At 40.1% G+C, this 24647-nt stretch overlaps 1 protein-coding gene and 1 long non-coding RNA gene across 4 annotated transcripts in view; one reads left to right on the forward strand and one right to left on the reverse strand.

Annotated features, from left to right (window-relative positions):
• NKAIN2 (Na+/K+ transporting ATPase interacting 2) overlaps positions 1-24647 on the forward strand; it is a 546586-nt gene that overhangs the window by 510672 nt on the left and 11267 nt on the right. For both annotated transcript variants that reach the window (XR_001877144.1, XM_017829635.1), the window contains exon 5: positions 11088-11148. Coding sequence is in view for 1 of the 2 variants with exons in the window: in XM_017829635.1 (XP_017685124.1) it covers positions 11088-11148 (61 nt within the window). In the remaining variant the exon portion in view is untranslated. The remainder of the gene's footprint in view (positions 1-11087; positions 11149-24647) is intronic.
• LOC108504530 lies at positions 16740-22908 on the reverse strand. 2 transcript variants are annotated; one of them, XR_001877161.1, is made up of 3 exons: positions 22573-22908; positions 17020-17144; positions 16740-16929 (listed from the first exon to the last, which is right to left on the reverse strand). It is a non-coding gene; the product is annotated as an uncharacterized LOC108504530 (long non-coding RNA). The 2 variants fall into 2 exon arrangements; XR_001877160.1 differs by lacking the exon at positions 22573-22908 and adding an exon at positions 18835-18981.

Below are 24647 nucleotides of genomic sequence, written 5' to 3' on the forward strand. Positions count from 1 at the left end.
GTCATTTCTCCTAACAGAGAGCAAATTCCATATTTACCTGGTAATGCCAAGGTGTTTAATAATTTTATTTGTTGAATATGTTGTATTTTAGATGATTAAGGTAGGGTTTGGGTTGAAGTTTTTGACTTTCTATTAGTTAACTTCACAAATCATGCAAAAAGGCATGATCTGTGATGCTCTAGGTGTGACATAAATAATGTCACATGGAAAGATGAGAATGCTGAGAGCAAACAGTGAAGACACCTAGTTTTGTCTACTCTGTAAAGCAGGGCAGTTTCACAATAAATATCGTATCTAAATAATGTAGTAATTCCCCAGCTATTAACCTCATAATCACATAATCATTTTAAATAACTAACTTTCTAACTCATGAGTTTTGATGAAGTCGCATGTCTTCATGCACTAGCAAACTACATAGCTAAAGATGGGGGCAAGCCTGAGTGTCTCTTGTGTGTCAGTAGGTGTCCATGATTCTATGACTTGAAATGGGCAGCTGCTAGATAGTACAGACACATCTCCTAATTCCCAGTATTCTCTTATTTGCATTAGATAATACACTCTACCATTAGGGCACAGTGAAAAATGAAGGGCAAGTCAGCATGCCTGTGTGCACTTGAGCACGTGGTCTCTTTTTCTGTCTGTGTGCTAACTCTTCTTTCCTCTCTGACAACACACTTCGTGCCTCAAGTTTCATTTTTCTCAAAGCAGTTCTCCAGTGCCTTATACTGCAATTAATGTTTTTCATCTTCCTTTGGAACATTCTCCTGATGCTTCCTAGTAGGTACAACTTTGTTTGCTGCTGACTAGCGTCATGTATCTGGATATTTGAAAAGAGGCTAAATTATAGAAAATATTTCAGATTAAAGCTTTTGAATTGGAAACGTGATTAGAACTGACCTGTGACAACAGCAGTTTTTTATTGCTTCTCCTGAGAAGTCTAGCTCAACTCTATGCACACTTTCCTTAAAACTCTTTCATTAACTTTTTCCATTTACTCTGTATATATAAGAAACCAGAGAAAAAAAGACCCTCACTAAACATAGCTTTATACTATGTTTATTGCTGCTATGCAGCTGCACAGCTCAGAGGTCTTCAGAGATGGCTGTGCAAGTTGGACCTCATTGCACAGTGTTGTGTTCTTTCATGTCTCTCCAGTTAAATTATCCTTCTATCCTTTATTCTGCCAAGGCAACACAACCAGATGAAATATTTCTCAATTCTGACAATGAACTGGTGATGTAGAGGGAACCAAACATCTAAGAATCATTTCTTCTCTGACCCTCAGTAGGATATAATATTGTGTCATTTTTCAAAGAGTTGGTGTATCTATTCAAGTCAATAACACTAAATTTCTATCTACCAAATATGTATTTTTGACAGAGAATTGCAAAGGAAATTATACTATAAGCAGTTGGAATACATAAATTAAATATAAATAATATTAAAAATAAAGCATTAACATATTGCTGGTATTCTGCACGGAGTAATCTCATATAATGGATTAATAAGAATTTAGAATAGAATATGCAGTTGTAACACTTTTCATGTTTTTGATGCAAAAATTCAAACCAAAAGTCATAATAATTACTGTAACCTTACATTGCCCCGGTGAAACAGGCACCATTATTTGAATGTTACAGACTTTGTAAGAAAAAAGAAAAAAAAATAAAACCTGACTGGATTTCACTGTTTTGATACTCATGTTAGAGATCACTGTGGCTCTGCATCACAGAAGTGGGAATTTTTGGAGGCAAGAAGAAAGGCAGACCATTTTCAGGGACAAAGAAGGAACACAGCTGCTGTACCAGCATGGTGGCTACTGCGTGTGTTGTTGTCAGAGCAGAAGGAAAAGGACTATGGCTTTTGCTCTCACTTCATACAGTCCATTGCCGGTGTGGAAGCTGGCTGGAGACCGCTAGTGCAGAAGCTTTCCCTCACCTTTCCTGCTGGGGCCAAGTCATCCCAATCTACCACTAGATGGGTTGCCCTGAGTGGCCTGAGCCTGGAACAGGTGACAAAGCTGCAGCCTTCACCACATGTGGGTTAAAGAAAACACAAACCTCACATTTTTCATGGCGATTAGCATGTCAAAGTCACTTGTGTTCTTCCTACCAAAGCAGCTTTTTCATCAACATATTAAATAGGTTGTTACTGAGACAGAGGGAAGAGATGTGTCCTGTGTTCCTGAGAGCTACACAGAGCTTCAAGCTGGTAATCACTGCTTTAGGGAGAGACATGCCCAGTTCAGGCAAAACATTTATTTTTAAATGGACGTCTGATGTCTGTTGATGGCAGAGGTCTGATTCAGACTTCCTTGATCACTGTGGCTGGCACACTCCCAGGTACTGCATTATATTAACAAGGTTCATAAACTGTCAGATATATAACTCAACCACTTAACTCCCTGCAATGAGGCACAGACTCTGAGGACATGGCCTTTCCGAGAATGTTCTCTCTTTGTAATTTGTCATTCCCCCAAAATGCCTCATGTGATATGATGTTACTGGAATCTTCAGCTAAAAGGTTCAATTATTTTTTTTTGGTCACACATATTGCAGAATTTATTCATATGTATTCTGCCACCCCAGGCGGTGACTGGGATCTCTGCCATCAAGCTATTTCCATTCAAAGCAAGGAGATCACTATTTTTCATGCTGAATAAACAAGGGAATGATCCCCTGCCCTTCTGGAGAAGAGCTTTAAGGGGAAAGGTGCCTTTGGCCATGGAATTCAAACTGTCCTTCCGCTTGGAGCCTCTGGAGCATAATCTCTCTTCGTACCAGCTTAGGCTGCATGGTGTGATATTCATTTAAACTCTCCAGTGGTTCTTCTTTTGCAGGAAAGGTTTCCACAGAGCACTTTGGCATTTGCTTTTTGAAGCCTGCTTAGTTGATTTTGCCAAACAGAAAAGGTAGTCTGAAACATATCTTTTATTATAGATTACAAAGGTGGAAAAAGCCTGCAGAAGGCTAATGCTGAGAGGAAAAATAGCATTGCAACATTAGCTGAGTTCAGTTACTTTAAACATTAGATACCACAGGAAGAGGTTTTATTGACCTTGAAACCCCCCTGACACTTGATGCTATTATATTGTGCACCTAGAGCAAAATGTTTGTGCTAAGTAATGCATTTGCTAGACGTATGGATCCTAGGGAGGTGCAATGATGTGGAGCACCCTATGCATGCTGCTTTGCATTTTCACTGATATACCTCTATTTCCTTACTCCAGAGTGTGAGGGTTGAGGGAATTATTGCATTAAAATAAGTTCATTCTTCCTCATCTTCCTTACATGCATTGCCAGAGACAGAGGCTTTCCTGTCAGGTATCCCACCTTCCCATATTCTACAGGCAGACTCTCCACCTGACTTAGACACCTTCCTGGTAGCTCTGCTGCTAAGGGCACTACCAAAGAGATCTGTCAGCTCTTCTGCTGTTAAGAATCTACAATTCCCACTGGGCTTCTGAATTATTGTATTATTGTATTTTGATAATCAGTCAAAATTCAGGTTTTATAAGTTCAAGGCCTATTCATCTAGATCCTACTATCTAGAGCTGTTCCTACTAATATCTTATTTGTTTTTCTTTTTATATGTTAAAGTAATGAGCTTGACTCTTCAGGGTGCTGAAGGGCTGCATCAGCTGTGCTGTGCACTTTGCATACCATACATCCATCTGCCTTGTCAGCACAGCCATCACCAGCTGTTGTAGGAACATTTTGATCAGAACATTATTAGGCTGTTACAACATGACCACGACCATGAAGTCAGTGCACTGCCAAAGCTGTCATGTTCCATGAAGTTTCCTGACCCTGTGACCATCATCAGAGCCTTCAAATAAACAGCAATTCATGACGGGGAAAACAAATAGCATCACAGGGAAAGAGTCAGTTGTTACTGGAAAGTCTCTTACCTCTGATGAAATTTGCTGGCTCTTGCTTATGTGACAGCAATGACCTAATTTAATCAAACATATAGTGATGGAGAAGAGCAAATTGCCTGTGCTTCCTTTCTGAATTTTTACTTTGTACAGTTTTCGTGATTTGCCACAGTCCTGAGAAACTGGCAGACACAACAACATCTCATCTTCTACTTACTCTCCTCTAAATGGTTCTGTTTGCCAGATCAGAGGGCCCAGAGTTCACACTCAAAACATTGAGGTTTATTTGCCATATGGGTGCTTCAACATGGAGGGATGAATTTTCACTGAACAGAAGTACTCATATGTGTTTGTTTATCAGGAATTCAGAGCTCTCTTGTACCATCAAAATATTTCCCCCTATACAATCTGCACAAATTTCAAATACACTTTTTTTTTTCTGCTGCCCTCAAAAGAGTGCATAGCATTGATAATCAACTATTTCTTCTAACACAGTTCAGTTTAAAATGCTAGGCATTCATTTGGTGGGCTGTAAGGATTCTGTGGCTTTGTTAGATCTGCAGCATAAAGAACCAATTTTTCTTATCCTAATCCTGTGGCTGTCTGGAAAAGGTGACACACAGTTACACATAATGATAAGAAAAGCTACTGCTGCCAAAGGCAGTAAGATACCAAAGCCAGATGATTAAACCATTCCAAAGCTTTCCCAGAAGACAAGAAGAGTAAAAGTTCCAAAGTTTCTTTTCATAGAAGTTTCTGTGCTATAAACCCTTAAGAGCAAAGCCCACATACAGACACATGTATACTTACACTTTAATAATTCCTGAGGGAATCCAGTAGAGTCCTGGCTGGGGCATTTTGCCTGTGGAAGCAGGAATGTGAAGTTCAGTGCCAAGCCTGAATCTACAAGATACTCTGCAGTGCAGTTAACACAGAGGTGAGCAATAAGCAATCCCTAGTTCCATCTTGTGTAAGTTGGTAGCCCCTTTTAGGGGCATTTTAGGCTGTCTTTCATGTCTGAGGCAGGAAAAGGGGCATTCTACTCTTTAGCTCTTGAGACAAAATCATGGAAAAGTGCCAAATATCATGTGGTTATCAGAAGCATAAATCACATTGAAATACCTAGGAAGAGGGAAGATTCGTAGAAAGTTTTAGGTCAAAATTGCAGAAAACTCTCACTAAAGTTTAAACCTTCTGGAAATTTGGGTCAAGCTGAGTGTCTGTAATACAGCTACAAAACAGGTAAGTATCTCTTGCTTTCTACTGTTGTTAAAGGTTTGCACAACTCTTTTCTGACAAGTCAGTGCTGTGATTTTCAGCGCCTCTGTAGTCTCTTCATCAGTTGAAAAAGCTTGCCAGGGAAGATGCTAAGGGAACAGCTGTCCTGAACAAGATAGAACTGCACTCAAGAGCCTAGAAGGATTTCAAACAAAAGCATTCTAGCAGGTCTTCATGGTGATCTTCAAATGCTTATTCAAAAAGGAAATCTCCAGGAAATTGAACAGTCCGCTGAGAAATAAACATTTTATGCTAAGTACCTTCTAGACAGATGATATAAAAAAGATTATGAGGCACTAGGTGAAATAAATGCAACTTTTATCACAGTCCTCTTTTCCAATTTGCCCAGACTCATCTGTATTGATGATTCATGTTTTTATTGTGTCTGCTAAAAAGAAACACCAAACCTTTCAAGCACTTTTCAACTTAAGAAAGGAAAGAAAAATGATTTAACAACTACACAGCCTAAGACATTTCCATTTTTGTTGACTTTGCTTTTAAATTTCACAATTACTCCCTAAATACTATTGTGGACATGTCAATTTAACATTGTCTTTTTTTATTAATTATTTTATTGCACAAAATAAAGCTACTTGGCCATACTAATGAAAAATTCTTTCCAGCCAGCATATAGATATTTATTTTTGTAGAATAAGGACAGCAAGGCCACATAGTCTATTCCCCATCAGGAACCTGGCCTTATACCAACAGTTTTCCAACCCTCCTTTTACAATTAAAGATAGCTAAACTTGGAGAAATGACAGGGTTCTCATAATGTTAAATGTAAGCACAAATAAAAGCGTACCTCAACAGAGTAGTTTCCATGGAATGTAGCTTAAGTTTTATATTAAACTCCAGCAATGATATTCACTCACTTATGCGGCACTGCTTCAGGCAGTGAAATCATGCTTGAAAGGGTTTTTGTAGGGGGCAGCTTTAGAACCCCCATGACACCAACTTAAATTTACAGATATTGATAGAAAGGTCTCAGCCTCACCTTTCCTGCTAAATAATGAGTATTATTCTTCTGAGAATCAATACACTGGAAGCTTTCTAGATAGTAATTCTCCATTTCTTGAATTGCTCATAATGTGGAGATATCTATATATATATATCTCCAGACTTCAAAAATCCATTTTAAAGAAACACCGTTCCTTAAATGCAGAGCATTACAAAGGCTTTATGTGTGCAGCCCACTACAAGAAAAATGATTAATTTGCACACGGGTAGACATGTAACAGCAACCTTTGCAATATAACATTCCCAGGACCAGAATTAATCTCCATGTATTTCTGCATTATTATTGCTTGAACTAGCCCATATTTTGCTTAGGTCTTAAAACAGAAAACTTAATAATGAAAAGTAAATACACAAGCCTCAGCTGTTTCAGAAGATACTGTAACATTTTCCCATAGGAAAACACAAGGGTTTGGTGTTTTTTAAGTCTATGGTCTATTTCTCCTGACCACGTAAGGTTATAGAATAAAACATATTCATTCAATGAAGCCAAGACTATGTACCATTTCCATAAACCTTAACTCATTAATCTTCATCTCAAGTGTTCTCCTCATTACCTTATCCCACTCAGATCTTACCCACTTTTAGTTTGTGTTTCCTCCTTCCTGTCACGCTTTTGTTTCAGGTTTCCAGCTCAATAAAGTTAACTTGTAATAGTTATCTACACAGACATTGCTTTAGAGGAGGGAAATGTGAGGGCCTTGACCAGGAATGATGCTCTTTTATATAATTGCTTTTTTCCCAAGTCTGGTGCTATTTGTAGTGTAATGGTAATGGCCAGTCTTCGCGAGCGAAGATTTGGGAAAGGTAAAAACATTAATCGCCATAAAAGAAGTGAGAAAAAAGACACGATTTTGATCAATACTAATTCTGATTAAGTTCCATTACAGCACTTGATATTTTCAGCAAGTCTGGAAATACACTCACAGAAACTCAGGATTGCTAAGAGTCTTTAACAGCATAACAGGGCACTGCTGACTTGGGTGGGGACTATTCTATCTACTTTTTTATTGGCCTTATACGGCTATAATAAGGTAATGAAATGCATTAACTTTATTCTGTAATTAATCTTATTACCAAAGCTTCAGTAGTGCGGTTTTATTGCTTATTTATTTTAGGCTTTTGCTTCTCTTCTTTTTAACTTGGCAGAAGGAAAGTTGGTTTTATCAAAATGTTTATAGATTGGGAAAAAACCCAAACAACCAATAAAAAAACCCAAATGTTTAAGATCATTGTATGTAAAATTAGGGTCGACAGGATGCCCTCAAAGTACGCCCAGGGAGCTGGTGGAGGCAAAGAGCAGTACTCATTTATACTCTCATATGGACATATCAGGGACAGTTGTATAGAGCAAATTTTTTCAAGCTGCAGAAAATAAGGTTCATGAAAACATGCATTCACTAATCACTACATGTATAAATGAGCAGGGTTGTTATTAATGGTTCCTTCTCCTCTAGAGGCCCATAATGTAGCATTAAAATATGAATGGGACAGATGTAGACACCTAATCTTGATGGGTCTGGGATCCAGAACTGATCTTCTATTCATTGCACCTATTTCTTTTTATCACTGCATGGTTTATAAAAAACAAAGATTGGTTAATTAAAAAAAAAAAAATAGCGAGAGATGCAAAGCAGCAAGAGTTTTCAAGCTAAATTTCCTAGTTCTAAAGTGATTTTGTGAGACAGTCCGGCTCCTTCTCTTTATCTCTGAAGACTCATTTCCTTCTTTCTCACATAAGATAAAAATCTTTTGGAAATACTGAATTGGGAAGACTCTGTGTAATTCTTATACAGCACTGAGCGCTGCTGTTTGAGGGCTTTCCAGGAATATATTAAGTGATGTGACTGACCTCTATCATTTGCATTTGATTTGTTTTTTTCCCTCATCTTCTTCTCCAGGGTGAGGAGTGTGTTCAGTGAAGAGTTTTGTTTGTTTTTTTTTTCCTGCTGTACATAGGTACATTGCAGTGTGCTTTTCTTAGAGACAAAAGGTCAAAGACGTGCATTTTGCACTACAACAAAGGTGGTAAATTTTGTGAGAGCCCTTCATCCTTGCAGAAATTCATTAACAATTTAGGTGTCTGATCCCCAAGAAATGTCTGCTATGTGTGTAGATGAGCAGTACCCTTCCTATGGGAAGTCCTAGCCCACAGGGGAGAAAGCATGTTCCTGATCTCTATCCCAGAGGTCTCTCTAGTCACCATGGGCTCAGGTCATTGAGCATCATCAAAGTAAAAGCTGCCACTTTTGCTTCTTATCCTCAGCTCAGAATTTGTGCCCACTGCTGCTGATGCAATTAGAAGATAAATCCTGAATGGCTGTCACAGGATCAGAACTAAGAAGTTGCTTGATTACAAAAAAAAGAGAAAAAAGAAAAAACTAATGTGAGATCTAAATTAAAACAAAATTATTATGTGTACCAAGCAAAGGGTTAGATAAATGTGGAAGAAGGGGAGGTTTATTTTATGAACTCTGATTATCTCATGGGAAAAAAGCTTCCATTTGTACATAGATCAGAACAACTTGAGTTGTAAGGCACACGTTTAATCAAAAAGCTCATCTGATGAAATGCTGTAGGATTTGCTTGTATATCCAAGGAGTTCCCTAGAGATTTAAGGGATGTAACTGAATACAATTAGAAGATCAGCTGTAAACATCATTTGTCACACAATTTGTTTGCTGTGCTTTGTAAGAGAAGTTCAGTTAACAATAAGTGAATTTGTGGTGGTTTAGAAGATAGTAAAGTATTGAACTGTATTGCAAGAAAAGGATTACCATAGCAGCCTACTAGAGATGCAACTGTTCAACTATCTGGGATCTGATGGTCTGTAGAAAGAGAACAGAGAAACTATTAAGCCGAGGTTCACATCCAAGAATGGAATCATTTCTGAACAACCTTTCTGGGCCTACTTCGTTGCTGAATTAAACCTCATGTAATGTCATTGAAGTCAATGGGGTTATACAGGGCATAAGTCAGTGGAGAAAATTAGCCCTCTGTCTTGAAGCCAAGAAATGAAAGGGAATAGTGATCCAATAAAACAGACATGAAATGCTGATATTAGCTGAATGCCACTGTTCTTGGTACAGTGAGTTCTTTGTGTCCAGTAGTGAATATTTCATCCTTCCCAGGTGTAAAATCTTCCCAGCAGCACTATAAGGCAGATTTATAATAAATGACAAAATTAATGGTTTAGTTCTGTTGTAATGCAGCTTCTGGGCTCCCAAATGGAACTTAAGCAGTTAGCAGACAATATCTGTGCTGGCTACAATGTGATCTCCAAATCAAGTCTTGATCTCTTCAGAAAAGCCTTGAGGCTGACCTTTTTTTTTCCCTTTAGCCATCTCTCACCCATACGTGTGTTAGAAGCTAGCATTTGTGGGTATGGGAAGCTTTCTATATAGAAAACTGACAGAATTTCCAGGAATATCTGTGTAAGACCTGGAGTACACTAGGCACAGTCACTGCCTCAGGTATGAATGTACTAGGAAATATAATGGATTTGTTTGCATTTAATTTGTATAATATTAAAGGTTCTAAGAACCCACAGTATTGCAGTGATTGTACATGTGCCTTGGATTAATGAAAAAAAAAAAATCCATTTTCACTAACCAGCATTCATAACGGTTTCTCAGATTTCACTTTTTCTACTCTCCAACCCACTGATTACTCAAATTGAAATTAGAGCATCATCTCCCTCAGCCAGAGATTATGGGGTTTGTACCATGCACAAAGAGAGTTCTGTCCTGGTTGGAGCATCTAGGTATTTTTATTATCTGTATAAAGAACGAATTCCCAAAGTGTACTGATGGGCTTGCAGCTCATGAAAATATCTCTGTGAGATGACCTGTGCAGAATAATAGATTTCGAGAGCATGGCTCACTTTTCACTACAAAGAGACCAAACAACTTGAATTCTTTTGACATCTTACTGTGCAAATTTCTGCAATGAGCTAAAGGGTGAAAAATTATTTATTATTATTTAGTAGAGAAAACTCTCCAGATCTAGATGTTAAGGAAGTTGTGTAAAGCATGGAACACATGGCTCGCGTTGCTGCTCCAGTATTTGTTCTGTTACTTCTGGTGTGACTCTTTGGCAATGACAGAACTTGTTCGAGGGACTAGCAGAGGACTTATATGATACCTGGCCTGTTGGATGTGTGATTTTGGCCATTTATTCTTTTTGTATTATTTTTTTCAGGTGACACTTCAATAACTGCTTGAGATTTTCATTTTCTTTAAATCCAATTGCTTCTGCTTACAGTTCAATTCTGGGCATGCTCTTCAGAGAAGATTGAAAGGAACAAGATACAAATTTTGCAGCTGTCGTGTGCGATGCTGATGTAAACACATCCAGACCTATCCAAAGTGGAAGATATGTCTTGAGGCTTGGGGACTATTGCAGATATAGGAACTAGTCCCATTAATCCACAGCCATAATTTCAAGTGATAAAATATCACTATAAAGCTGGTTTACAAGTGCACTGAATTTGTCCTTTGTTTAGTTGGCAAGGTTCTGACTTTAAAAAAAGTTCTGCTAGAGAGCCAGGTTTTGTCAGATAACAAATCTGATTTTGACAGAAATCTTTACATTATCAGTGGCTAAAAGCCCATTGATCCAACCACTCATTTGCTTTTCTAGTTTTCAATAATTAAAAAGAAGTTTATTAGTTATTGGAAAAATTTTGGTCAATTTTTGGAAGTTTTATTGAAGGATGTGATATTCAAGAAAGATGCAAAATTCTCCTGACTTGTTCCAATTAAAATTACTAAACTGTTGTAGAGAATTATGTTTATACCTCATCAAAGACAGTCTGTTGAATTTTGTTTCTGTTTCTGTTGTTGCTTTTCTAAAGCCATCTCTTGTTTTTCTGTTGTATTTGTCTGACATCTAATGCTATTACATTCTGTTTCAGCTGGCAGGCTTCATCTATGCCTGTTATGTTGTGAAGTGTATTACTGAAGAAGAGGACAGCTGTAAGTACTAAAGCTTTATTGCATACAAAATGAATACTTTTTTTATATTTAAATCACCCCTCCACTATGCTGGTTCCTGCTGACTTCAAACTAAATGCCTTATTACACCGTAGCCAGAACATGTTTTCTGTCCATCTTCCTTGGTCTAAAATTTGGAAATGTCTGAAGGACAAAGGAGTCAAGAAATGCTGTTTAAAAATTTAATAAACATACTCCTTCCTTTTGAAAAGATCATTGCAATTCTTTATCTCCCAGTTTAGCTTAAGACATAAAAAAAAAAAAAGAACAAAAAAATACCAGTTGGTGAATATAAGTTTGGGGTTTTTTCCTTACTTCAGATTGTTATTAACTATTTTCAGAGTAATTGCTTACCACTGAGGTTATAGGTCTCCTGTGTTGACATGTGCGTTGGCCCGTAAAAACACTTCTGGCAAAAAAATAGCTTTAGATCACTGCAGAACCTTCACTTATGAGAGGTGAAACAGTGGAGTTCCTCTTCGTTCTTACTGCTCTCAGGGTACAATTAAGAGGAGTGAAATGATTTCATAGAGATATATGTTCATGTTTCTTCTGCTTATTTATATCAGTAGAAGCCTGTTGAGCAGAATTTGCTCTTATTGCATGCTATAGAGTCAAGGCATTTCATTTTTTCTCTCTACTCTAACCTTGATTTTTTTTTAAATGGGCCACTGCAGCATTTCAGTATATCTTGGGATTCATACTGAAGCGCTTTAGAAACAAGTATCAGAACTGCGTGTAACTTTGATAAAATATACATGAATCCTAGAGAGAGCTCTGCAACAGGAAGCTAAAGGGGTTTTATTTGATTGAGAGCACTGCAAGGGCTGGCGGGGGTTCCTTTGTGTGTTCTCCTGCGTGGAAAATAGCTGCAACCCTATAATCTATTGGCAATACAGTGTCGCTGTGAATCATCAAGGGGAGATTTAGTGCTGAAATCAAACCACCACACTTTGGAGGTCGTTCTGACTATGCTCATTTCAGTTGTTTTTGTGTTTCTGTGGATGTGAGGAATGTATAAAGAGTAAAAAGGGTTTGGGACAGATATGTGGATCAGGGGTATGTCACAAATAGACTTGTCTGTTTAGGGAAGGACTCTGTCATATGTGCTTTCTCTTGCTTTCCCATTAAGTGCATTCACTATCCACGGGGCTGGAGGAGAGCTATTCCTTGCCGCCCGAATTGAAATCCCATTTGATACTATCCTGTCCTCTCTTCTAAGGGCTTAAATCTTTTTTCCACTCTTCTGTGATGCTTTAGGGCATGATATAAGTAAAAACCAAGGAAGGAGCTTGAGTCTTGGCTCACCAAACAAGTGCAGAAGTCAGAGCACATTTGAGAGGTTTCTCCCACGGTCTGTAAAGCAGCATTCCTGGCAGCAAAGTGCCGCAGCCAATATGGTATTGTTTTCTTCTCACTGTGGCAGGAGCTCCCTGTTGTTCCAGATCCACAGATTGTCATGCTTCTTTGAACCTTTTCTTGCCATCACCTTGACTATTTTGAGGCTTTTATTACTCTGTTAGTAAACCTCAGCTAGGTCTCCTTGTCCAGTCAAAGAGCCGTCTTACCCACCTGTGAGCATCTCTCTGAGGTACCAGGGTGAACCCCCAACCAGCACAATAAAGCCAGAACAAGCTCAGGCACTGCAGCTTTCCCCCTGGTGAGGCTTGGAAGCTTGGCTGGCAAAAAAGAGAAAAAGGGAACTTCCGTGACTGAGTTGTGCCAACACTATAATAATGCTCAGATTGGATTTGGCCCCTCAAGGTATCATAAAATTAAAGCCTTAGTTTCTACTGAGAGGTATCATGTTGCAGAGACTAAGAACTATTCTAGTTCTCTCTCTGCTCAGACAAGTGTTCGCTGTGACAGCCAGGGCCTGCAGTCCATACAAACACTCTCCACTCAGGTTTAATTTAAAATTCTTTTATTTCCTTCGATACATTTTCTCTCCTTTTCTATCCCTTCCTTTCCATTCCTTTTGGCAACACATCCATCTATCATGCTCTTCTTAGAAGATTTTATCCCTTGTGGATGTCATGTCATTCAATATTTTTACTCCAGAGGAAGATGCCTAAGCGTGACTTTCTCCATACATTCGCAGATGGGGTCATCTCATGCAGACCAAGGGAGTGCTAAGGAGAAAAGCTTTCAGGATAAGTGGAATATGTCCCAGAGCTATTTATTGAGCTTCCTGCATAGGCAATTCTTTGATCTGAGATTACTTCAGATCCCCTAGCTGTGTTTCTCTTTCCATAGTCTCTTCTTCCACTTTTCCAGTTCCTCATCCCTGCCTGTTGCTGGGGAGCAAGAGGGATGAAGGAGCCCCCTTGCCCACAGTGTACTCCCTCCTCCAAACTTGCTGAGTATCCAGCACAGGAGAAAAAAGCACTGTTACCCACCAGCCCCTGCCTAGCATCCATACCTGGTAAGGGGTTAGGCTGGGCTTGTGCTTCCATTCAGTTTGGCAGTTGGTGTTCCCTCTTTGTCCTGTGTCAGCTGTGAAAGATCCTCTGGTAACAACCAGTCACCAGAAAGAAACTCTGCCACACCATTCCATGCTTTCCCAGCACTGAAGTTGTTTGTGAAGGACAACAGAGGAACACTGCCATCTTCTTACCCACCTCTATATTCACAGACATCACAGGAAAAATCTACATCTCTGTTTTTCAGAACCACTCATGTGTGTAAAAATGTGATGCCTCATTGGCAACCACAGAGAACCTCAAGGATAACCATATTGGATCATACTAAAGTGTCACTAAGCCACAAGTGCTTTCTGATGAGACAGAGACAATAGAAAAATCCTTTTGCTTCTCACGATGTACCCAGTAAATGCCCATACACTCAATTTCATTTCTTCTGCTTTGGTAATGGGCCATGGGAACAACAGCAGTCCAAAAGAGGAGCAAAAGACGGAGAAACATTGAACTTGGCAGGTGTAAGCAGCAAGGCATAAGACTAGAGAAAAAGCCATGTAAAAGTCAAACGTGGGCACGTTCCAGATTTTAACCAGAGGAAGATATCGACACTGCTCTGGAGTATAGAAGGTGTCTCATCTTCTGTTGGCACAGAGCCTCAACTGTGGAAACGGAGTCAAGTTGCTCTTAAGTTGCTTCAGCTGAATTAGCTTTGCTCTCAAAATAATTGGAACAAGCTGAAAGAATTATTATTTCTCCATTCTTTATGCAGATTTTATTGAGAGAACAAATGAGCGAGGGTAGAATTAAGCAAACATTTCACTAAGATTAACCTGCTCTAACCTCACCAAAGGATTAGGAATGGAACAATACAGTGATCAAACCAGGGTCAGAACTAGGGCTGAAACAGCAAGTCTAGAGGTTTTAATTACTCACACACCAAATAAATCCAGCCTCAGTTCCCCCAAATCAAAGCTCAAGTCTGTGCTATCTTTCAGGAGAACTATCTGCTTTGGGTTAATTCTGCACCAAGGACTAAAGATGAAACTGCTTTTCCTCCTGGTACAGTCCCAGAAGTGCTACAACATTGGGTCCACCAGAGTCGAACAGCAGCACTCATCTCCAAGGGGAAGACAAGCCATGGATTTTCCATGGCTACTTCTCTCAGAGAAGGTTTGTCACTCCCAAAGGTCCCTTCTGCATCATTTTCCCTGTGGCTGTGTAGGGAGGAGGAACTCTGAGGCTTGGAGTGCCTCAGGTCTTTATCTGGGAAAAACGAGGGAAGACAGGTGCCCAGCAGGACTGCTGCCAATTCCATATTTTCCCCTTCACCATTGTTACTGGTATGCCTAGGCCGTGGCCAGTCTTACCTCATTAGCATTATTAGTTGCAGCAATTAAAAATGAAACATAAAAATGTCAGGAACAATGATTACTTGGAGGCACTCAATGGCTGTAAACTTATTGGAGCTCTTCATTTGTCTTCCAAAATCATATTAGGCCTGCATTTTTCAAAGGCTGCACATTATTTTTAATAACATCAAAATGTTCCTTTAATGTGCATTTCCTCACTAGCAATTTAGTTCCCTGCTATAAGTTGCTACTGCCTTACTAAAAGAAAATCCAATGTATTTTTGAAAACTTTATTAACTATACAGACATTTGGTGGAAAACACTGCAATGTAAGCAATAAAACAGCATTCTCCCAGGGCTTTTTGTTTGTAAGAAATTAAGAAAGAAACCTAGGTTACCGAAGTGGGAATTCTGCACTTGCCTTGCAGGTTCTGTTGAGGGAAAGGGGACTGGATTGTCTACTAGAGGGACAGCTTTGAATGGAAAGGAACCCCAGCCAAGAGAATATCACCAATTCAGTCTGTTTCCCACAGTGAAATCCTAATTCAGAAGGCTCCCTTGCCAACCCAGAGAGGCAGCAGAAATAGCATTTACCGACTATAACACAATGGCAAGGCAATCAGAGAACAAATATGGCCCTTCTGACTGTTCCCCAAGTACCAGGAGGTACAACCTTTGCACTATCTCATGCTAGCAGGGATCCAACTTGCACATACATTATCTTCTTTTCTCCTGGCATTGTTTCCTGTTAAATTGCAAAGCCAAAGAAATCGCAACTGGATTAAGCAGATTTTTGCTGCATAGTCCCTTGAGCCCAGCCTTTTGGGATGCCTGGTACAGAAGTAAAGGTCTAGATAACCTGTGAAATTATTTCACTCCTCCCCCCTCCCTCATAAAAACTTGAATACAAGATCCCACCTGAATTCCTGAAAATGTTGAGGATGACTGTAATACCCTAATAGGAAATATCTAATGGTGAGCAATACAGTATTATGTGCAGTTATGTGCCAATAAACTCGGTGCCAAACAATAATTCACTCTGGGATCCTAGGCCTGACCTGGGAAGTATGAAGGTGATGACAGAGACTTTTTCAAAAAGACAATATTAAATACATTAGGTGTGAGAGATGTGAAATTTTGTCAAACATTTTCTTTTTATCTCTGTTACAGTCAGTCTTTCCCCTTTGAGCAGGCTATTTAACCTCTCTATACTTCCGTTTCCCATATTTAAAATGAGAAATAATGACAGGGACAAACTCACAGGCGTGTTGCTTCATAACTTTGAGCTTCTGGGATGAAAGGCACCATTGAAGTGCAGAATATGCTCAGGTATCACTTTATCTCTGTGCCAAATGCTTTTCACAATCTACTTAGTGAGACATTACAGAGAACTAATACCTCAGCTTCCATCCCAGCTTAAAAATCTCTAAAACAAAGACAAAGAGAAACTGGTAGCAAACAGTCAATTATTAATTCTGCTTCTTTGTTTCCCATCACATTTTCTGGTGAATATAGCTGTAAATCCTGACAATACAACTACAGGAGAAAGACAGGAAAGAAGCTGAAACTAAGGCTGGGAGAGATGGCTGAAGATGACTGCAAGCATCTTTCTGCAGTCAAGGCTGAACTTGAATGTATCTCTGGAAGTTGTCCTGGACAGCCTGACAGGTCTCTTTCCCATCCATTTGAGAGCTGACACCACAGTGGCAGTGTGAGTTGCAGCCCTACAAGTGCAGCATTATATTACACTTGTGTAACACAACACAAGATAGGAGGTACCTGGTCTATCCAGCCACATATTTGATATCCAGTAATGATGAACTTCTGATGCTTATTTCCCTATATATTTGCTATATAGGCACAGAGGAACAGAGAAAGTTTGTGGTTCCCGGAAAATCCTGACAATAATTTGCAGTTCATGAACTTCCTTAGTCAGAAGAGGTCTTGCTGTGTTTAGTTTCCCACAGCAGTCTTTTCTTCCTGAAAGTGTCCACCTATGTTTGAATCAAAAAAGGTTTTAAAGAAAACAACCTCACAAGGCGATCCAACACCTCGGCTATATATTTAGTTAGCTTTGCACCTACCATTTGTGCAATGTGTCCTGAATCTTTCTCTGTAAAACTCCAGTCATTCTGTCTTCACCTTTTCCTTACTGCTACAGGTGACATCCATCTCATATTCCTATAGCCACATGTAATTAGGCCTGCAGCTTAAAATAAGAATCAGAATTTCCACCACAGTCAATGGAGGCATGGATGAAACTCCAAAGAATAATTTGCCCTATCTGGGGTAGACACCTCTCTCACAAAAGGGTGAATCACTGGTCTGACTTGTTTGGTTAGTGCTAGAGACAACCTAAGCAGCCTGCAGAGGCAGAACAGCAGCAAATAATAGTAGGAACAAATACAAGCCACTCTTTAAAACAAAGTTGTTCTCCAAATTGTTAAATAGGCCATTAATGAATGCAATGAACACACTACAAAAGTTGAAGCTAAAGCTTGTTTTTGTTCAGCTGAACTCTCCAATTTACAGCCTGTGGCTAAATTAGAAGCCTTTTCTGATGACTTGTTTCATTTAGTGTGGTGACTGCTACCTGAACTAAGTAAACCAAAGGGATTAAAATGGGATGCCTTTGGCTGTCAGGATGCTGATAGGAGCATGGAGAGAGAGAAGTATTTGAAATCCCATGGTACTACCTCATGCTTATCATCCTAAAGAGGGCTGCCTTGGAGAGCAGGAATATTTAGAATATTCCCTGAGGTGCCTGTACAACATCAATCTTTTCAAGATATCAATAGATTGTTCCTGTGTTATTATTTCCAGTCATATCCAGTCTTGGAGGGGACCTCTCACAGAGCAGAAGGCTGGTGTTGAGCGTCTCATTCTCCTCAGCACAGAGCACAGACGCTCCCCATCCCACCAAGGTGTGCTCACCAAGGCACAGGCTGAAAATGTCTGAGCTGCAGAGTGCAAGGCTGAGGCGCAGGGGAGAAAGCCTATGGTGGGAAGATATGACAAGTGAAACCATCTGTTTTTGAGATGCAAATGGACCTGAGCAGTCCAAGGTGTCACGGGGCTTGGCAGACATTACAGAGACTGGTCTGTGATCATTTGTCACTGCACTGCAGAGTGAAACAAACTTAAAAGCTCCAAGGAGGTGCAGTTTGTTTAAATAATAGCAAGTAATTAGTCTGAAGACAAAATCAGTGATGGCATTTTATAATTACAATTAATTTAAAGGTTAATTTCCTTTGGTGCTAAAATCTTATTTAAAACATTTACCAGGAAAGGAAATTAGGATATTACTATCTAGATGCATAGAATGCTTCTGGGAATCCATGCTTATTATCACTAGAAAATTAGGTTAGACTCAAAGTGGGAATTTCAATTCATTTTAGTGTGTAATAGATGGTGGTCAGGGCCTTGAGTCAGAAGGGTTGCTTAGGGTAGACTGTATGATTTGCATTTTCTTTGTTTGTGGGATTAATTGCAAATGTTTCTGACAAAAGGGCTGGGTTTATACATGAACAAGTTTGACATGAAAAGAAAATTGGTTATGGATTGCTGCCTTCGTAACTAATGAAGTTGATGTTCAAAGAATCCCTAGGAGACAGGATTGTGGTATGAGACAAATATATAAATAAAATCATATAAGGGAAAATGGTGATGTTGCTGGCTTCATCTATGATAATTTCCCTTCTCCCTCACTTGTCTTCCCTGCCACTCCCCTTGTATCCATCGCTGCCTCCTGTGGGGACTGTCAACTTCAAGTTTAAAAATTATCTAAATAATATAATGTAAACTTGAAGGAAGTAACATTTCCATTCCATCAACCGATCACAATGGGATAGTGCTTAATAATAATCAATGCATTGAAACAGCCAAGGAGATATACCTACCTTACACAATTTTTTTTAATTCTTCACCACAAAATTTTGATCTTTTCAAGAATGACATTTCAGAAATGTTGGAAAAGATCTGCACATGTCAAAAGGGAATGAACAGTTCATATCTCTTTTTTTTTTTCAAAGAAAGATTCGTGTAATACCAAACCAGTTTGAAAATATTACTCATCATGAATTATTAGTTTCAGGAGAGGAACACAAAGGCATTCAGACCATGAAACAATGTCACACACAGCTGTGTCAAGCTGGTAGCAGAAATGAGGTAGTATCTAGTGATGGTTCTGACAATAGAAGCTACAGATCATTTGAAGAGATGTTCAGGTGGTTGTTGTAGCAGAACAGGGAATCTTCCTGGCCATGGAAATATTTTGACATTGAAAAATAAATAAAGCTCATATTCAAAATCAGGAAAAAATAGCAAAATCTGAAACTCTTCACAAGTTGAAAATTGCGCAGAAAATGTTTTCAGGCGTGTTTTGTTTTGATGCTGGTGGCAGACTCCATTTCGACATCAGTCATTGCCTGCTACTTTGCAGTGAACGTGCAGGGCAGGCTTTGAAGGCAGGCCCCTCAACAGGGAGCGTCTCCTTCTGCGCTCGGTCAGAGCTCTGGAGGGGCAGGCAGCTTGGACCTCACAGAAATCAGGCAGGTGGCCATGTGGAGCTGCAAGCCCCCTTCCCCACCCTGGTGTCCCACCCTCCGAGGGCAGCTGGCTGCGTTCTTAGGGTTTCAGCCCAAATTAGCGGATGGAGCATGGCAGGTCCTGGCCATCCGGGCTCACTACAGACTGACAGATAACGGAGTCTGAGACGGGAGTGGTTATGAGCTGCTGTGAGTGGATCAGACTCATTAGGATTTCCAGTGGCCCTGAGAAGGATACCTGCCCACAGCCTTAGTGTTCTTCCCTCTGAGGCAGTCAACACGAGCTCCTCGCAGTTTCCTACATGACATGAACTTTAATTCGTACTGAATTATTTTTATCAGCATGGCTCCTGTTAAAGTTTTCCTTATTACTTTTCCTTTCAAATGTCTAGATAAGTCTTCATTAGCATTGGATTGCTAACTTTCATAGATTTGGGCCTTATTTCTCCACTTTGTTGCACCTACTAATGACTCTTTTTCTAATTTATGAGTGTGGCAGTCACACTTGGAGGCCACTGCCCCAGGCATTTTCTTTTTCCTCCTTTTTTCCTTTTTCTTCTCTTTATTGCTTGCCCTTAGCAGTGATTTGGCTAAGAACAATTTTTCGTAATGACTCATCTGATAACTTCTATAATAATTCAGTCTACCCCGCATTTTCTTTAATTTTCAGAATGATTGTCACTCAAAAGCTATATTGCAGGGCTATATTTTTTTGCTCAGCACTCAAGCATGAAAATTTGAAAGCAAATGGCTATTATCAGCAATGTCCAGGTCTGTCCAGTTCAGAAAAATAATATATTGCTCAGACTAATATTGTTCTTTTAGCTGAGTGGAGGTCTTTTAAAAGCTCTTTACTGAGCATCAGACAAGCCCTGCTGCAAGTCTGGACAAGCCTTGCAAAGCCTTGCAGGGGTCAAGCAGCAACCCTGTTTCCAGGTGTACAGGCTTGACAGGTGGCTTGCTGTATTTCTCAGCTATAAAATGCAGTGCTGACCGTTTCAGTCTTGTATTTCTCATTGCTGCAGCTATGCTCCAGCCATTTCCTCCTGGCCTCTGCTTCTTATTCCTGCTTGCCTTGTCCGTGGTCCTGTTTCTGCCTTCAGCTACTGCAGACTCCATGCCTCCCAGCCCTTGCTTGGGTACTCCTGGCTACTTTCATCTCATCTTAGTTCTGCTAAGCCATGAGCAGCCTTGGTTCCAACCTCTTCAACATGGTTCCTGCTGTTGGGCAGCCCTGCCTTGCCAAGTCATTGCTCCAGAGCATATCATGCCCCCGACCAGACCCCTTCTCCACCTGGGAACTTGACTCGTTCTAATTTTTGACTAGTCTAATTTCTGGAACCTCAGCACCATTCATCTTACTATTTTCTGCTGAGTACAACCATGAGCTGGGCTCACCTTGAATGCAATATCTGCATCCCTGCTTGGTCCTAATTATAGGGAGTAACAAGCAGAGATCCCTGTCAGTACCTCTATAAGGGCAGTAACACCAGGTCATGCTCATCAGGTTTCACAAACCTGCATAATTCCCCAGTCTCATGTCTTGTCTCAGAAGGACCGATCAAAGAATTAGCCGGGGGGACCAGCAGAAAAAGAGACAGAAGAAGATGATGCAGGGTCTTATCCAACAAGAAACATGATAAGAGGAGAAGAAGCTGAAGGAAAAGCCCTTGTGAAGCGAAAAATTACAGAATAATTTTGATTATTACTTAAGTAAACGTCATGAAAATAGGGGCAGGGGGGCAGGATCTGACCTGAGAAACTGCATCAAAATTTGTGTAGGGGTTTCCCTTTGCTGCTTCTACGGCCATTGTAGAGCTCAGAAATGCCATGATGTGACAGTTTAAAAATCTGAGGTTTTATTATTCACCTTGCAAATTGATTAGCTAAGAGCACTTACAGGCCCTACATTACTGGCTGTTTGGCAAAAATGCTGTTCATTGCACTGCAAGAACTGGACCTTGTGTCCAAGTCCTTACACTGTTTCTGAATCCTCCTGTGACAGCAGGAAGGGCACAACCCCATGTTCTGGCATATGCCTCCTTCCCCATGCTGCCCCAATGTTTGGCTTTATGCTCTTTTGAGAGCCTAAATCACTGTGTACTCAGCACAAAGACCAATAATATTTGATTATCATTGTAAACAAACTTTATGGAGATTGCATTCAAGCAAACCTCCTCCTGTGTGCTATATTGTGGAACAGCCACCAGGCCATGCTCACAGCATAAAAAGGCAGCAGCACTAAATCGTTTGGAAATGTCTTCACCAAATAGAGAGGTAGGTAGCAGGATACTGGCAAAAGTGCAAGAACAAGGGTGTCCCCATATGTTCTTTTATATTTTGTCCCCATATGTCATTTCCAAACTTATTAAAACCAAACCTAATTTACTTCCCTCCATTTTTATTTTTTTTTCACTCGATGTGGCCAGTTTTTAGCTACTAGTTTTTAGTATTTGTGCACAGCTCTGTCTTGCCTCACATACTGACTTCTGCACCAACAGTGCCTCCAGTGGTGTTATAAGCTGTAATTTGACATCTCTCCTTCCTCCCAGCTACACCTGCAGTGGAGTGCCTTGCTGTGGTGTTGAAGCTTAATCACAGCACTTCCGAAGCCTGAGTGCAGGGAGCCAAATCTTTGGCCTCTGGAGCCAGTGTATATAAATTTAAGACCTTGTATGTCAGATGCAGTGCATGTACACTACATATTCTCTCACTGCTATACCACGTGGGAAATACATCCAATCATGACATGCATGTGCAATAAGCATCCATGTGAACATGCACGTACATGTGCAAGTTTTGAGCTGGCTTCCCGCCAAGTCCCCGAAACTCAACAACAAGGACCTGCTTCCCAGAGAGGGAAGAGAAAAAAACGACTTAAGCAGCCAAAGCTATAGCAAAAATACATATATATATATATTTTACATATGAGACAGATATATACAATGAGAATACTATACACTACAACTCCAGAAATCCCAAACAGTTCCCCAAAAAGGGAAGAGGGGGAGGGAGAAGGGAGAAGGACAAAAAGGGGCAAAGACCGAACAAGTCAACCAGCCAACTGAAGGTAAATTAGCAAAATCTCACCACTTCCCTTTGAACAAGCAGGATGGCTCAACACAGCCCAGCACTCTCCCCCCGCGCGTGGCAGATAACAGCAGTCACTGTAGGCCTCAGCTCCAGATAAGCCAGACCGAGACTGGGACCCACCGTTCTCCAACCTCGCCGGAAAGGAAGAGAGTGAGGTCCCTCCTGCTGGTTTTATTTATACCTCAGGTTACGTAAAGGAATAGCATGGAATACTTCCGTGATCACTTTCCTAGTTCCTTCCTGTTTACAAACTGGTCTCCAGGAAGGCCTAGAGTGAAACCATCACAGTACACTTCCCTGGTCATTAGTTCTTTTTAAATGGTATCATCTCTAGCATGGGTAATTGTAATTTTTTTTTATATTACTTTAGTGCTTTAGATTCATGAATATATTTAAGGACTACCATAATGTCAAGCATTTTATATGTGTGAATGCCAGTCCTGTTTCTTGGAGCTTGCAATCTGTGTATTAGACAACAGACAACTGAAGGGCGCAGGCAGAAATTGGGCACAAAGAAACTAGGAGCAAATATTACTCACTGAAGTAGACAGGAGTATAAGGGTATTGGCAACCTAATTATTCCCAACAGAGCAAAGAACAGTTTTAGGAAAAATAATGAGAGAATTGTTTATGAAGACACTCTAACAAGGAAAGACAGTGTTTGAAAATTCTACAAGTATGGAGGTCAAGCTGGTGGCACGGGGGCAGAATTTAGCTTTTAGACCTGGAAGGAGGAGAGATTGATGTTGAGTATCTACAAAACGCTTTAAATGTAAAAAGATTTAGTTTATACTTGATGTAATATAGAAAGTTAAATCAGTAGAAGGATGCAGAGAAGAGTAACATAGGCAAAGAGCTGATCCCTGAAGCTTAACTCTATATTTGGTGAGTTGAAAAATAAAATGGGAACAATTGTGGTGTTTGACACTGGGAGCCCTGGTTAAATGTTATAGCTCTGTCAACAGTTAGAGTCTTCTTCTTCAATATGCAAAAATAATCTCCAAAAATTAAATCATGCACAGCCCACACCAAAGTTGACATCAAACTTATATCCTTAAGTGATAGGCAGACTTGAGGACACGAGTTCACTATGAGGGGCAGCAGAGAAGGTTAGGGAGGAGCAACTGAGAATTCTGATGTTAGCCATGCAGAACTGGAACTGAAGGTTAATTATCCACGGGTAAATATCACAGAGACAAGCTGAGATTTAAGTTTGTATAGGAGGAGCAGAATGAGCACAAGCCAGGTAATCCGTGACACCTCAGAGAGCCAACGACAGCAGAATTTGTGTTTGTGAGTGCAATTACCCAGTTTACAGGAGGTGGAGAAAAATAAAAGGCAGAGATTACTGGTCATTGGACTCCAGCAGCATGCTGGAGGGAGAAGCATCAAGAAAAGAGAAGAATGATGAGAGGAGGATGGTGAGCACCTGCAGGGGAGGCAGAAGAGGCCAGCATGGCAAACAGTTCAGGAAAAAGAAAGCAGTAAATGCATGCAAGTTGTCTGGATGACCAGAGAGAGGACTGTGTTTGCCTAAATTTGAACAGAAAGAGGTGATCTGACTGAAGTTCCAGCTGTGTGCAAAGGACAGAATACAAGATGGGAGTAAAACTTTAAAAGAAGTGGAGAAAAGTAGCTCCAAAACCGGCTTGAAATCATCTGGGGTGGAGTGTGGGAGAAAAACTTGGACAAACACGGATAAGGGTGGAGTTGATTTTTTACTTGAGGAATTTACATGTATTTGTATTAGGGAAGAAATGTAAAAAAAAAAGGATCACGAGAAAAAGTCTGTTTTACAGAACAAAATTCTTGTAACTGTAGTAAGAGAGAAGGGGAAATTAATAATAAAACAAGTGAAAAAGGTTGGTAACCTGAAGAAAAGAGTACTACTTTATCAGTTTGTTAGTACAAAAAATGGAAGAGTTGATGTGCAGAGAAATGACTGGAGATGGGACGAGGGATGTGGATGAGGAAATGGTGGGGATCTCTAGGCTAGAACTTACAGAGCTGGAGGAGACAAACTACTTCATCAAGGAGATGGACAAAGTGAAGCAAAAGAGAGGAATCAGTGA

The sequence above is a fragment of the Lepidothrix coronata genome, unplaced genomic scaffold (assembly GCF_001604755.1).
Source record: "Lepidothrix coronata isolate B3197 unplaced genomic scaffold, Lepidothrix_coronata-1.0 Scaffold5, whole genome shotgun sequence".
Classification (NCBI taxonomy): domain Eukaryota; kingdom Metazoa; phylum Chordata; class Aves; order Passeriformes; family Pipridae; genus Lepidothrix; species Lepidothrix coronata.